Raw genomic sequence first — 15,966 nt, 5'->3', positions numbered from 1 at the left:
ATTGAATTGCTTGCCTTCCCAATGGGGATGGGGGAGGGGGGAGGAAGGAAGGGAGAGAAGCTGGAACTCAAGGTTTTAGGAACAAATGTTGAGAATTGTTTTTGCGTACAACTGGAAAATAGGAAATACAGGTAATAGGTAATAAATAATAAATAGAAATTTATCTTGCCCTACAGGACAAGAGAGAAGATGGGGATAAGGGAAGGGAGGGATGTTAGAAGGGAGGGCAGATTGGTGATAGGGGTAATAAGAATGCTTGGCGTTTTGGGGCAGGGGGAGGGGAGAGATGGGGAGAAAATTTGGAACTCAGAATTTTGTGGAAATGAATGTTGAAAACTTAAAATAAATAAATAAATTAAAAATAAGAAAAAAAAAAAAAAGAAGGGGCCCCTGGGACTGAAAGCTGATCCTGTCTTGTCTTTTTCCCCTCTGCAGGGATCTCCAGGGGCCCAAGCCCCGTGGTGCTAGGCTCCCAGGATGCCCTGCCTGTAGCCACAGCCTTTACAGAGTATATCCATGCCTATTTCCGGGGCCAGGATGCCCCCAGGTAGGCCACAAACTGGAATAGATGAGGTTGAGGGGGAAAGAGGGGGGTCATGTCTGACTAGGGTTCCATCACTCATTCTACTTTGTCTCCCAGGCCACTTTAGTCCTTTCCCCTAAAGATCCCCCCAGGCCGCTGGATGGTCAAATGGACACAGACCAGGGCTGGAGACTAGAGATAGAACCAAAATGAGAATAGAGAGCCCCTAAAGTAACACTGCACCACTTTGAGTGAGTCTCTTCACCTTTCTGGGCCTCGGTTTCTGTCTTTGTAAAATAGGGTTATAGCCCTTGCTGGCCTCCTGACCATCCTCTCCTCAACTTCTGAGGCTCAAGTGAGATCGTGGATGAGAAAGTGCAGTGTAGACAGCAGAGTGATGTCAGATGTAGTGGCAGGCCCAGGATATCCCTAATAGAGCTAGCGTGACAAAGTGGGTGGAAGAGGGTAGGCCTGATTTCACATTTGCCGCATGCTGACCATACCTCTCAGAACCCCTGGCAAATACCTGAAACTAGAAGTGCAGATAAGTCATGAGTCTGTGTCTGGAGAGGAGGGCTGCGTCGCCAAGTGAGAACATCACAGGTCTTAGCAAAAGAGAAGGATAGAATACCCACTATACACCAGTTGGTCATATATTAATAAAACATTTAAAATAATAAAATGACGATAAATATAGAACTATCTGTATGTAAATTTGCTCTATATTCTATATACTATAAAATAATGTAGAAATATTTTATATGATATATAAATACGATAAGTAACAATATATTATATTGTAATATATTGTGTTATATATCGCGTTATAATATAATAAATTTATATGCTAAAATATTTATATGTTAAACATATAATTAAATATTCAATTTTATTTATTTGTAAACTTGTTTTGTATGTTTATATTATGGAATTTATATAATAAGAAAAGTCAGATAAGTAATAAACAGAATAATACATAAAATACAGTGGTAATAACGGCAACCTTGAGCATTATATATTTATATTATAGAATTGATGTGTATAACAAATCTAAGATAAATAATAAATATCATAAAATACAAGAATGATCAGCAGTCACAGCCTGGTGCACCTTTTAAGGTCACCAAGTGTTACATATATTATCTCATCTGGTTTTCACACCCCTGGGAGGTAGGTGCTATTATGATCCCTATTTGATAAACAAGGGAACTGAGACTGAGGGTCTCCAAAGGTTAGTGAGTGTCTGAGGCAGGACTGACTCTGGTCTTCCTGACCCCAAGTCCAGCATTCCATCCATTGTGCCATAGCTCCTCCTTGGAAAGCTCTTTTCTGTGGAGGTGAGGATCGGGCCCAGGTGCCCCCTCTGAGCTCTGTGCTCCACAGCTGCATGGTGAAGGTGACAGGCGAGATGACCATGTCCTTCCCTGCGGGGATCGTGAGGGTGTTCAGTGGGACGATGCCCCTGCCTGTGCTCAGCTTCCGTCTGGTCCACACAACTGTCATTGAACACTTCCAGCCCAACGCTGACCTGCTCTTCAGGTGTGGAGGAGGTTCAGGTTAGGGCAGCTGGTCCAGCCAGAATGCCTGGGGTATCCTGGGTACGTGGGCAGGGGTTGGGTTGGCTCATGAGATACCATCTGGATGACCAGAACTAGGACGATCCTGAGGGGATGGGGAGGGGAAGGAGGGGAGGTTGGGGTGGGGATGGAGAGAATAGCCAGGCTTTGACCTTAAGCCAGAACCAAGCAGCCCTAACCCTGCCTCACAGCGACCCTTCCCAAAGCGATCCAGCCACCAAGGACTTTTGGCTGAATATGTCTGCTCTGACGGGGCATCTACAACGCCAGGCAGAACAGAGCCCAGCAGCCTCTTATTACAATGTGGTGCTGCTTAGGTACAAGGTAAGGCCTAGAAGGGTCACACAGGAGGAAGGGGACCCAGGGCATACACCAAGGAGGATCTCAGCTGTAATGGGAGGAGGGTGGTTTTAGAAGGCCTTGACCCAGGGATGGGAGTGGGGATGGCAGCTCTGAGCAAATGCCCAGGGAGATGATGGTGGCTTTCCATGGGCTCCCAAGGGGACAGGTTAGGGGGCACAAAGCCAGTACTGATCAGGTTTAGAGATAGGAGGGACCTTTGTGGATAGGAGGCTCTCAGGATGAATTGGGGTGCGGCAGGGCTCAGAAGACAAGACTCCTCTATCCTAAGTTGCTCTCCTCTTCCCTGCCCAGTTCTCCAAGCCTGGGGTGCAGTCGGCTCCTCTGCAGCTCAGTGCCCACTGGCAGTGTGGCCGTGCCCTGACCCAAGTCTCGGTGGAGTACAGTTACTGCCCAAGCGCCATGGCCCTGCCTGCCCCACTCACCAATGTCCAGATCCTGCTGCCTGTTGAAGAGCCGGTCACAAATGTCCGTCTGCAGCCTGCTGCCAGCTGGTAAACCCTCCCTGGGTTCCCTGGGTTTTCCATTGAGGTCGTGGGTAGGGGGACCTCTTTATATTCTGGGATCCTGGGGCCATCAGTCCACAAGTCTTTCTAAAGAACCTACAGCGTACCTGGCGCTGTGCCAGGTGCTAGTGAGACAGACTGGCCCTCAAGGACCTTACATACTATCCAGGGAAGCCACATGTACACATATGAGTAAATACATAATCCATCATGTATTAAATATATTCAGAACAAATATAGGGTAATTGAGGTTGAAAGTTAGCAGCCAGGGGAGACTAAGAAAGAGCTCAGTAGATGATGTGTAAGCTTTGAGGGAAACTAGAGATTCCTGGTACCAGGACTGGGAGCCGAGAAGGGCCTGGTGAATGAACAAATGTTGTCAAAGAATCATGTCAACTCTTCTTGACCCCCTTTGGGGTCTTCTGGGCAAAGTTACTGCAGTGGTTTGCCATTTTCTTCTCTGGCTCATTTTACAGATGAGGAAACTGAGGTAAATTGGGTGAAGTGACTTGCCCAGGGTTACACAGCTAGTAAGTGTCTGAGGATGGATTTGAACTCAGGTCCTCCTGACTCCAGGTCCAGTGTTCTAAACACTTCACTACCTAGCTGCCCAAATGTTTAAATACAAATACATTTTATTAAGCATGTACCATGTGCTAGGTTCTTGGGACAGAAGTATAAGCAAGACAGACCTTCTTCTCAAGGAACATACACTCAAATAAGGGAAGACTCCACATAAAGGGGAAGTGGGATGGACCAGTGGCGGGGGGGAGGGAGCGGGGGGGGGGGGCGCTGTGAGGGGGGCAGGGAAGTAGAGATGGTGAGTGTGAATTGTTTAGAAATGGCTGAAAAGCCTGTGGAAGATTAAAAGAGGAGCCCCAAGCTCACCTGTCAAGGGCTAGGGACCCAGGTCCAGAGTCTGAATTCTGGTGGGAGTGGGATAAGGAAGGGGTCAGGCCTGGGTGAGGAGGCCCAGCTGAGGGCTTTACCCTTTTCTACCTATAGGAACTTGGAGGAGAAGAGGCTCTTGTGGAGACTTCCAGACGTGTCAGAGGAAGGAGGTGAGCCAGTACCCTTGGTGGGGGAGGAAGGATGAGCTTCTGCTAAACTTCCTGGCCATCTTCTGTCCCCCAGTTCTAAATCCTCCCCCCACAGAACCTTAAAACATAAATCTCAGAGCTGAGAGGGCCCTTAGAACACAGAATGTCAGGGCTAGGAGGACCCTTAGAACACAGAGAGTCAGAGCTGGGAGGGCTCTTAGAACACAGAACACATTTATTAAATGCATACTGTATTCAAGGCATTGGGCCAAGTACTGTTAGATATAAGGATGAAAAAAGGGCTCAGTCTCCATCCTAAGGGGTAGAATGGGGGATTTGTTAGCTTGTCCACAAATAATTAGAATATGATCAATCACCAAGTATTTTCTAAACATCTCCTATGTGCCAAGCCACTCTGCTAAGCACTGGGGATGGAAAGGAAGATCCAGACTGTTCTGCCCGTCAAGGGCTCATGTTCTAATGAGGGAGATGCATCAGTGAGTAGGTGCATATAAGGTACATGCAGAGTGGATGGTGATTCCAAGATGGCAGAGATTTAAACAGAGCTCTCTAGGAAATGGGAGGAGAGAGAATCCCTTCTCACCCCCATCCAGGAGATTTTGTGCAGTGGCACTTAGCCAATCATTGGTTGTACTCCAGCAGCCACTTGCCTCCAGTCTGGGAGCCCAGGCTGATGGGCATGGGGAGGTGGGGAATCAGCCATGGAATCTCAGAGACTGATGAGGAGAATGGGGGCATTGGAGTCTGCGGGCCTTATATGGCTCTCTCCTCAGTCCTAGAAGGGTATTATAGGGATTCTCAGGGTTAGGTAGACCAGCGTCTAGCTGTCTTTACTCCCCTCCAGGCCAAGGCCATCTCTCTGCCAGCTGGGAACCTCTGTCAGGGCCCAGCATGCCTGGCCCGGTGGCTGCCCACTTCACCAGTGAGGGCAGCACCCTCTCTGGGGTGGATGTTGAGCTTGTGGGCAGTGGGTACCGCATGTCTCTGGTGAAGAGGAGGTTTGCCACAGGTACTGGAAGGAGCCGTTCTCCCCCTTCCCCAGGGTTCCCTTTATCATCACAGCCCCAACTGGCCCTACTCCTGGGGTCCCTAAGAAAGCACCTGAAACGCTGCTTCCTGGAGGTGGTGGAGGGGTAGGGAGCAGGGTGGAGAATAGATTCAAGCCTGGGATTGGAGGAGAGAGAGGGGGCTGTCAGGGCTCAGCATACGGGGGGCCTCAGACTGCCAGGAGATCGAATGGGGGTGGGGGGGAAGGACCTGAAACTCACCCAGAACGCAGAATCAAGAGAGGAATGCCAAGCCGTGACCCTGTGCCTAAGCAGCCCTTCACATTCCACAGGGACCTATCTAGCTGGCTGCTGAGCCCGACAGGCTGGCCTGTGCTGCTCCCTCTCTGGCCTTGGATTTGCACTTTGGCTTTGTGGTGGGGCCTCCTCCCTCCTGCCCCACACCCCAAACTTTGGACCAGGTTGATCTAAACAGATACTGAGTGGCTCCAGTGCTCTGGGGAGGGGGGTGGAGGGTGTGGTGTGAACTGGGAGGGTTGGGAATTGGAGAGTGGGGGCCCAAAGTTCCCCAGCCTGGGCTGAGCCTGCAGGTTTCCTTCCCCCGGGTTTCCCCTTCCATTCCATACTCCTCCTTCTCAGCCCAAGGTCAGCCTGGGGTTTTATGTCATTTGAATAAACACTCTATTTTCTAATAAAACCATTCCGGCTCTGGACCTCTTCTTATTTGGGGAAAGGGAGGCCAGCTAAGAGGAAAGGGGCTCAGCTTGGCTACTCTGTGGTCTCTGTGGAGACCAGTCCAAGCTCTACATTGAAGGGGATTTGGCAAGGAAGAACTCACAAGACGAGCACGCAACAATGTTAGAACTCAGAATATCAGAGTTGGGAGGGCCCTTAGAACAGAGAATGTCATAACAGGAAGGGCCCTTAGAACACAAGATGTGTTCTTGATGTGTACCTTGGCAGGGAGGCATAATTATCCCATTCTGCAGAAAAGAAGGCAGCTGGTCACTTATGTACTTTGCCAGTGGGTGGCAGAGGTGGCCTTTCACTGCACTGAAGTCTTTGTGTCCCCCAAGTCACTGCCTTTAGGAACTCCCAGGTCTAAGTTTATGTAGCTATGATGTAGAAAGCATGAATTGGAAAGAGCTTAGAAAATAGGTGGCATGTCCTTGGGCACAGGTCTGAGGTTCTGCACTTTGGGTCCCCTGCTCTTCTGACTCCTGTCCCGGGGCTCTTTCCCCTAATTCCCTTTCTTTCTGGGTTTTTTTTTTTTTTTTACATTTTCTTTGGTGTATGTAGGAATCGTGACTTTTTCTGAGTTGTTGGTCCTACCCCATCCTTACAAGGGTCATTCTTAAAAATGTAGCCCCTGTTCTTAGCACCTAGCCTACTTAAAGCTCCTACCTCTCTCCCTCTCTCTCCTCAGTTATAACTCTGTCTTGTCTGGCCTCCCCTTCAGGGCTCTGCAAAGGGTCCAAAAGCTCTAGGACTGTCCCTGTAGAGGGAAAGGTGAATCTGGTATACAGGATGGAGGAGGGTAGAGGCATGCTAGGTTCTATTGGACCCCAGTCTAAAATGTACACTGTGAATAAGAGCAGAAACTTTAGTAGCAAAGTTTTATTGAGGAAGGCAAGCCTATTTACCTGATCCCACTGATACAGGAAGAGGCTGGCTATGAATGGTGTCATTGATTGCAGTGGCAGACTCCTTCACCACAAAGATTTCTGTCAATGTCTGGACACCAGGAAGGATGTCTAGTCACACCTGAAGCAGCCAGCTTCTTTGCACTAGCTTCTAATTTACATCATGGTATATTTGATAATAATCAATTATATTAAAGTTAAATATGTCTATATTTGCAAGGTACACGTAGCATTCTAGAGCATGAGAAGTTTCGTATACATATTTCAAAACATATTTGCACACCATAATGATAAGCTGCCAAAGTCGCTTACTGGAAGTGCGAGATAAGATAATGTTTATTTATGAGGTGGTATCCCTTGTCTTCACCTTTGGGAGTGGGGGCTCTGCTCACACTGTTCCTGGAATGCTGTGCCTGGCCCTGGACTCAAGCTACTCTTCCTTGATTCTTGGGCTTAGACAGAATGCCTTTGGCTGGGAGTTCTTGATCTAGGGGTGCTCAAGACCCATAGAAAGATGTGAGAAGGTCCATGAATGGGAAAAAACCCTACAACTTTATTTTCATTGACTTCTGATTGAAACTGAGCACATCCTTCAGTTATTTAAGGGGCTTGTAGGCTTCACTAGACTGCCAGCAGGGTCCAGGGTACCAAAAAACGGTTAAAACCACCAGGACGTTTCTGGACAGAGAACTGGGCTGGGAGGTAGAAGCCTAGTCTAGCTTTGTGGCTAATTGATTCCACGTGATCTGTTCTTTCCCCTTTCTCAATTTTCGATTTTCTAGAGGGGAGGAATACCCTCTTCTGGGCTTTCTTCCCCTGGGAGTTAGAGGAATCTGGGAGAGGATAATTATAAAGGTTTGTTAAAAGTCTCTAGAGGTGGAAGGAAAAAGTTGCCTTGAAGTGTTAATTGTCTTTGACAGCAGAGACCAATCTGCATCTCAAAGGGAATGGGGCCCCCAGCTTCCTTCCCCCTCTCCACAAAGCTAAGAGAGGCCCCAAGTATTGGAGGATGGGTGATATTAGGAGGATTACTGAGAGGGAGGAAGTTGACGCCTAGCTGCCAGCTGGGAAGCAACCGAAGGGTATAGAATGTCAGCTCTGGGAGAGAAGCTGTTTTGGTGTGTTTGTGCTTTGTTTTTGAAGAGGACCATGATATCAAGGAGGTGGCGCCATGATGTGCAAGCGAATTGGGTTTAAGTGAGGCAGGGCTGTGCGGAGTGACCAGCCTCACTTTCTCCTCCGGAACCATCTGGTTCCAGTGGCCAGATGCAAATGGAGATGGCCCTGGACACAGTGGGAGACCATGGCCTTTTTAAGCCTTTCCCAGGTCTCAGTTTGACTGAGGCAATGCCCTTTCAGTGATGAAGGCTAGGTAGATGCTTACTAGCTATGGGACAGACGTTAAAAATGTAGAATGTCAGAGTCAGGAGGGTCGCTAAAAGACGGAATGTTAGAGCTAGGAAGGATCTCAAAACAATGGATATCCAAATGGGGCGTGGGGGACAGAGAAGGGAAACCTTGGAGACTGTTTAGTCCAAAACCTTCCTCTGACAGATGGGGGAAACTGAGCTTCAGAAAGTCAGCAACTTGTTGAAGAAAAGTCTGGGATAGAGCAGGGACCAGAACGTAAATCTTCTGCCTCCTGGCCCAGGAGTCTTTGCAACTGAAACACTGAGAAATGTAGAAAGAAATTCTGAGTGTGAAGACACAGTGGAAGAGAGGTAGGGAAAAGGAGCTAACTGGGGAGAAGTGCAGATCATTGTCTTAGCCCAGGAACCTGAGTTTAGCTGGGGGGAGGGGCCTGGTGGGCGGGGGAAGAAGGGAGGTGGCCAATTATAGGATCAGGTGAAACCTAGTTTCCTCAGCTTGGAGGGAAACACTGTGGCTGGAGGGACCTGTGGCTGCAAGGTCAGAGCCAATTTCCAGGGGAAGAGCTGCCTGCTTCAGGGGCAGGATTGCCCAGTGGTGAGTGCTTTGGGGGGTGGGGCTGAGATCATCTCCCCCGTGAGGGGAGGGGGCTTACCAGGGACAGTGAGGAAGTGGGGCACTGATTTTCTGTATCTCAGGGAGGAGGAGAATCTTGGGGAGAAGCTCTAGCCTTCCCACCCACCCCGACTCCATCTCCTCTGGCGTCCTGGGGGCTCTGAATCTGGCAAGGGACAAAGAGCCTGCTCTCTGGAAATGTGAGCTGTCTGTGCTAACCAGAGTTTCCCCCCTGATCCTCAGGGCAGGGACCAGAAGAGTCAGTCCCAGATTCTGGGCTTGTCACCTGTTTCAAATTCTCTAAAGGAAAATCTTTATGTTGAAGGTGGGAACTAGGGTTAAGAATCCAAAATCCGGGAGAACTAAGAGCTGAGAGAGTTCCAGGACTTCAGCCATTACATCTCTGCCTAGAAATCCCTGAACCCAGGGAGGGAGCCTGGGTCTGAGAGCCTGGGACTAGGAGAAAACTGGGCATCCAGTTAGGATTCCAAACCCTCAGCTGAGGGTGCCAAGGGCTTTCTCTTAAAGCACACAAACTTCAGGCCAATCTTCCGCCCCCAACAGCTTCTGCTGTCTTCCCCCAAGGTGGTGGTCCAATACTGTAGCCCTCCTTCATCCCACAGCCTCTGTGGCCAGCTTTGGAGGGCATACAATGTGTGAGGAGGAAAACGGAATGTCAGAGTGAGGAGGACTCTGGAAACAGAGCTCTGAGAATGGAAAGGGAATTAACATCTACTCCATAAGCGTTCATCAAGTGTGTAGCAAGAACCCTGTAGGTGTTAGGAACACCACAGTGAAACAATCCCCACTTGGGAGGATGCCCTCCTCACCTCCGCCTCTGAATGTGTCTTCTTTTCAAGGTTTGGCTCAGGTCCTACGTTCTGCAAGAGGAGGCTTTTCCTGGGCTCCCCAGGTGCAAGGACCTGAAATGACTTCCCATTCACAATGTATAGATTTGTTTGCATTTTGTTTCCTCCGGTAGAGTATAACCTCTTTAATAGCCAGGACTCCCCAGATCTGGCAGATTATAGGCTCTTTCCCCTCCCCTACTTAATAGTGTTTTATTTTTTTCCAAATTACATGTAAAGATAGTTTTCAACATTCACTTTTATAAGATTGTGAGTTCCAAATTTTTTCCCTCCCCCAAACTGGCATGTAATCTGATATAGGCTATACATGTACAGTCACATTAAACATTTCCACATTAGTCATGTTGTGAAAGAAGATTCAGAACAAAAGAGAAAAACCATGAGGAAGAAAAATAACCAAAATAAAGTGAAAATACTATGCATTCTATCTACAATCAGACTCCTCAGCTCTTTCTCTGGGTGTGGTTAGCGTTTCCCATCACGAGTCTTATAAAGCTTTTTTAGGTCATCGTATTGCAGAGAAGAGGGAAATCTATCATAGCTGATCATTGCACAATGTTACTGTTACTGTATACAATGTTCTCCTCACTTCACTCTATCAGTTCATGTAAATCATTCCAGGGTTTTCTGATCATTTTTTATAGCAAAATAGTATTCCATTACATACGTATACCACAGCTTGTTCAACCATTCCCCAATTGATGGACATCCAATATTGTAGTGTCTTAATACATGTTTGTTGACTGGCTGAGGGGAGCGCATATTATAAGGATACAATTCCAAATGTATACAAAGTATAAAATAAATTCAAGAGAGAAAAAGAGAGAGAGAGAGAGAGAGAGAGATGGAGAAAGACAGAGAGAGACAGAGAGATAGTGAGTGTCAACCAGCCAGCCAATAACAGAGGAGGTATCCTTGAAGACCTGGTAGATACCCTCAGAATGTTTTGAAGAAAGCTAGGGATTCTTTCTCATTACAGAGGAGGAGGGAGTGCATTCCAGGCACAGGAAGGCTAGAAGATGACAAGTCCTCAGTGGGCAGCTAGTAGGCTAGTTTGACTGGAAGGGAGAGAGAGTGTGGGAGGGTCACCCAGAGGACATTGGAGAGAGGTACTCTGCATCTAATCTTCCAAGAATTGTTGACTATAAGCACCTGAAAAGATGTCATGAGCATGTTAGAGCTGTGAGAAATTAAAAAATGACCTAAGTCAGTGGTTTTCAGTCTTTTGAAAAGTGGGAGCCCCTCAAATCTTTTGTACTGCCTAAATTTCTCATTACTATGGAGGACACTGTCATCCTCTGTTACTCAGGCTTGAACCTTAGATTTTATCCTTGATTCCTCACCCCTCCACCCTGACCCCATATCCAATTGGTTACCAAGGACTGTCAATTTGACCTTTATAATATCTCTCATATATGGCCCCTTCTCTCCTCTGACAATGCCTACCCTAGGGCAGGCCCTCATCACCTTATGCATAACTGTTGTACCAGGGGTGAGGAATCTGGAGGCCATACATGGCCTTCTAGGTCCTTGGGTGCATCCTTTTAACTGAGTCCAAGTTTTACAGAACAAATTCTTTTATTGAGGGGATTTGTTCTGTGAAGTTTGGATTCCGTCATTGTGGCCTTGAGTCCGCAGGTTCCTCACCCCTAGACTAAACTACCTTATTGTCACCTTGAGGCGCAGTAATTATGACACTGGACCTTGGGTCAGGAAGACCTGAGTTCAAATCCAGCTTCAGGTACTCAGTAGTTGTGTGACCCTGTGCAAGTCATTTAACTTCTTTTTGTCTGTTTCCTCATCTGTAAAGTAAGGATAATAAAAACACCTTCTTCACAGGGTGTTCAAATGAGGTAAATTTTTTAAAGTGCTTTGCAAATCTTAATGTACCTTGTAAATTCTATTATTATTATTATTAATTGAGATAATATTACTATGAATTTATTAACACTTTAAGATGATTTAAATGAGCTACAGCAGAATCCACATCTGTTCTAAAATAGTTCTCCTACACATGAGATGGTCTTAGGCAGACAGAGGGTTTATGCAGGAGGCAGTGTGGAGTATGGCAGAAAGTCAGTAAACCTGTGCTCAAATCCTGCCTCTGATGATGACCTTGGGCAAGTCACTTCATTCTCTGGGCCTCAGTTTCCCCATCTGTAAAATGAGTAGGCTGGATTCCATGGCTGCTGAGGTCCCTTTCTGCTTTAGATCTGTGCTTCTATGAACGTAATGTTTATGATGCTTCGTCATTTAATGAGCTGGACCTTTTGCAGTAGCTTGGCCATGGCCCACAAGGTGGAAACTACCCCCATCAAAAATAAACTGTATCCTTCCAGAGCTAGAAGAGACTTGGTGGATCATCTAGGCCAGGGGCTAACCCTTTTTGTGTCCTGGACCTTATTATTTTTATTATAAATGATTAGAAAGAAACCATTGATATTGAATCTACTCCAATCCCTTCATCTTAACAAATGAGGAAATTGAGACCCAGAGAGAGAAAAGAACTTTCCTACAAGCATCTTATACTGGAAGCAGGGAAAAAGATGCTATCAAAGTGGTGTCAGAGATCAGGACATTCTGAGGTTCTGGCCCCAGACCCTTCTGCCCAGGGCATCAATGAGAGTACAGCCCCAGGAAATGTTTTGACTGTTAGCCCAGGAGTCTTCCTTTGAATTACACTTGGAAGGGAAGAGAGTGGCTGCTAAGACTCTGGACTGAGGCTGTGTCCTGGGGCACCATTGCTTTCCAAGAACCATCCCTCATACTGGTCAGGACTGAGAAGTTTGAAGAAGTTGGGTTTCAGAGATTGTCTAGATCTGGGCACACTGAGTGGCCAGTCTGGTGTCAGGAGTCATAAGAAGATGTGGGCAAAGATTGACAGCTATTTAAAGTGTGCTCAGCCTTGGCCAGGGACCAAGATTTACTCTTGACTTGGCCCAGAGCCAAGGTTTCCCTTCACTTGTATTCACAGTTGAGTATTTCCTTTCCTGCAAACGCAGCCCAGAAGTAAGAAGAGGTTGCTCAGGGTTGCAGGTTTTAAAGGTCCTTTGAGACATACAGTCAGGCTATCAGAGTGGAGTGACCTGTTAGTGGGTCAGGGTGTAACCATGTTTGGAATCTGGGATTCTCAGTGGCTTTGCCTAAGGTGGGCCCATGACCCACTTATTCCAGGATAAGAGTGAGTTGTTAATCTTTGGGGCTTGTTGGCACAGTTGGCATCTAGCCTCTTTCTCCCCTAACCCTGGGAGAATTGAGTCACAGGCACACAGGTACCCTTTGAAAAGTCAGGTGGGAGGGTCTAGGAGGAATGAGAGGCTTGGAATAAGAAAATATCTCTCTGGAGGAGAAGAATAAATGAGTAGCTTATATTCCTCAGAATCTATAAAGGCTATACCACCATCCTCTCCTCAGATTCTCCTTACTGTCCTGAGATGGAGGTCGAGCAAGACATAGCTAAATTCATCTGGGGTGGAGACTGAGTCAGCCCCAAGTGGGAAAGGGCTTTGCCTAAAATCACTCAACTAGCTTTGATTCACCCTTCTGGATAGATAATTTCCAAGGTGGCTTAGTTCAGTGAACACATTAATTGCCTGCTATGTGCAAGGGTGTGTGCTAAAGGCTAAGTATACTGCCATTAAAAAATGATTTATCCCCTAATCTTAACAAACTTAAATTTTGGTTACAAGAGACTGAGCAGGTAGGATCAGAAAGCTAAAGCCCTACCTGCTATGGGAACATAAGTTCAAGGGAGTGTAGCCAACCTGGAAATAAAGAGATGCTTGACCTGGGCTCCCTTCAGAAAGAGAATTAATGGGAGACAAAAATTCACATGCCCAGGGAGACTCCATTCCAGAGTACTGAAAGGACTGGTGGATGGGACTGCACAATCCTTCATTAGATTATAAGCTGATTGAGGACAGGGACTGTTTTTGGCTTTCTTTGTATCCCCAGGGCTTAGCAGACTGCCTAGTCCTTGGGAAAAGCTTGTTGACTTGACTGAACTCGCTGACCAGTTGTCAAGGATCTCTGATAGATGGTAATGAACAGAAAACCTGCCACCCAAGGGGTGAAAGGGCATATATTGTCCCAATTTCCAAAGAAAGAGAAGAGAATGGAGTTTGCACGCTATCCTGTGGACATCCCAGAAAGGCTTATTAAAGAGGTGGTTGTGAAAGCTTTGGAGAGGAAAGCAATGACAGCGTGGAGATGAAATGGAGCATATCTGATTAGCCTTCATTTCCTTTTGGCCTGGGTTAATAAACAGAAATCCAGGGAATGCTGCAGGTAGAGTTCATGAAAATTTCAGCAAAGTGTTTGATAAAGTGGGGGAAATGGAGAGATATAGGCTAGACAACAACAGCAATGATGATTGATGATGTAGTGCCTTCTATGTTCCAGACACTGTACTAAGCACTTTTCAAATATCATCTCATTTAATCCTCACAGCAATCCTAGGAGGCAGGTGGTATTGTTATCCCCATTTTACAACTGAGGAAACTAAGGCAAAGAGAGTTTGCCCAAAGTCACACAATTAGGAAGTATCTGAGTCTGGACTTGAACTCAGGTCTTCCTGATTAACATCTGCTGGTTAACCTAGATGCCTATAGACAACAGTATAATTGGATAAATTTGAAAGTGGCTGAATGATGGATCCAAAGAGAAGGCTCTCTTTCAATAAGGAGGTAGCATGGTGTAGTGAAAGGAATCTTGGATTTAGCCTTAGGATCAGAGTTCGAATTCTAAATTGTTCTATTTTTTACAATCTTGGATAAGTCACTTATCCTCTCTGGGCTTTTAGTTTCTTCCCTGTAAAATGAGGTGGTTGGACTGAGTCACTTCTTAAGTCTTTCTGCTTTAAATCTATGATTCTTATGATCAGCATGGAAAGTGGTCTCCAGTAGAGTTATCAAGGGATCTGTGCTTGGCTCTGTGCTGTTTAACATCTTTATTAGGCTTGCGTAAATGCAGAGATGAATCATTCAACAAGCATTTATGAAGTGTTGTTGGGGTGCCAGGCACTGGGCATGGTGATTAAATTGATAAATGACACATAGCTTGGAGGTTAGGTTATATCGTCGGTGACAAGGTCAGGATTTGAAAAGATGGTAAATGTCTAGAGAGTTGAACAGAATCCATTAAGATTAAATTTATTAGGCAATTTTGGTTTTTGACCCACATATTAGATAGGAGAGGCTTGGCTAGGTAACAATTTATTTGAAAAAGATCTGGGTGTGCGTGTGTGTATGTATGTATGTGTATGCGCACATGCATGTGTGCAAGCATGTATGTGTGTGTGTTTTGTAGACTGCAAATGAGTCAACAGTATAATTGGTCAACCAAAAAACAAAAGTACTATTAGATTTCACTTAAAGAGGCAGAATGTCCAGAGGGAGAAAAGGTACAAAGACAAGAGTGAAATAACCCTTGCTCAGGGAGTTACCATTCTTTTGGGGACAACCTGTATAAGTGTATATAATAAGTGTATATAAATATAAACCTGTATAAGTGTATAGGATGTTTTCAGTTTAAGTATTTATACTTCAGAAACCATCCAGGGCTGCAAATCAAGGCTTGAATTAGCATGTTACTGATGGTCTAGATTGAAGAAAGTGATGGAAAAAGAACTGATAAATATAAGTATGTATAGAATAATTTTACATATACGTGTGTATGTATACATACACACATACCTATTTGGGTCTAATGGTAGCCGTCTCTAGGGCGGAGAGGAGGGAAGATAGAAAAAAGAGAAAAAAACAACTTCTACAATGATAACTTTAGAGAAAAAACAACTTTGAAAGACAAGAATTCTGAACAATGCAATGATCAACCAGGAGTCTAAAAAATGAAAATGTAACACACCACTCACCAGGGTGGGGCTCAAGTTAAAAGTAAGAAAGAAACAAATGTTTTCAGACATAGACAATGTAGGAATTTGTTTTGTTGGAATATGTCAGGAGAACTTTTTAAAAATTTGTTCAATGGAAGGGACAGATTAATTGTTAAAAATACTTGTTGCTTGAAAAACAAAATTTTTTAATTAAAATAAGACTTGAGAACTAGACTGGAGACATATTGTGATGGGATTTAAAAGTCAAAGAAAAGGATGTGTATTTTATCCTAGAGTCAGGTGGGAGTTACTGGAGTTTACTAAGCAGATGGATGACATAGTTTCTTTGACCTATAGTTTAGGAATAACAGTTCACAAAACCAAGAGAACATTGTATACAGTAACAGCAAAAATTGTTTTAAGAATGACTTTGAGGGTGGAGCCAAGATGGCGGAGTAGAAAGACACACATACACTAGCTCCGAACCCACAGCCCATGAAATATCTGTAAAAAAGAACTCCCAACAAATTCTGGAGCAGCAGAAGCCACAGAACAAAGGAGCAGATGAGATTTCTGTTCCAGAGAGCCTGAAAACCTCTCGCAA

General features: G+C 45.7%; 2 protein-coding genes across 5 annotated transcripts in view; both read left to right on the top strand.

Moving 5' to 3' along the window:
- Positions 1–5,734, top strand: part of FCHO1 (FCH and mu domain containing endocytic adaptor 1) — a 57,394-nt gene extending 51,660 nt beyond the window's left edge. For all 3 annotated transcript variants that reach the window (XM_072601693.1, XM_072601691.1, XM_072601692.1), the window contains exons 21-27: positions 436–547; positions 1,907–2,062; positions 2,292–2,424; positions 2,755–2,954; positions 3,972–4,027; positions 4,872–5,036; positions 5,367–5,734. In XM_072601693.1, coding sequence (XP_072457794.1) covers positions 436–547; positions 1,907–2,062; positions 2,292–2,424; positions 2,755–2,954; positions 3,972–4,027; positions 4,872–5,036; positions 5,367–5,389 — 845 coding nt within the window. In that variant the 3' untranslated portion in view covers positions 5,390–5,734. The remainder of the gene's footprint in view (positions 1–435; positions 548–1,906; positions 2,063–2,291; positions 2,425–2,754; positions 2,955–3,971; positions 4,028–4,871; positions 5,037–5,366) is intronic.
- Positions 5,735–8,526: 2,792 nt separating this feature from the next.
- Positions 8,527–15,966, top strand: part of B3GNT3 (UDP-GlcNAc:betaGal beta-1,3-N-acetylglucosaminyltransferase 3) — a 32,285-nt gene continuing 24,845 nt past the window's right edge. Inside the window, exon 1 of one of the 2 annotated variants that reach the window (XM_072601688.1) lies at positions 8,527–8,642. The gene's annotated coding sequence lies outside the window, so the exon portion shown is untranslated. The remainder of the gene's footprint in view (positions 8,643–15,966) is intronic. The other variant, XM_072601689.1, reaches the window with a different exon arrangement.

Source organism: Notamacropus eugenii, chromosome 4 (assembly GCF_028372415.1).
Source record: "Notamacropus eugenii isolate mMacEug1 chromosome 4, mMacEug1.pri_v2, whole genome shotgun sequence".
Taxonomy (NCBI): domain Eukaryota; kingdom Metazoa; phylum Chordata; class Mammalia; order Diprotodontia; family Macropodidae; genus Notamacropus; species Notamacropus eugenii.
Note: the sequence above shows the minus strand (reverse complement) of the source record. Positions and strands in the feature narration are given on the sequence as shown.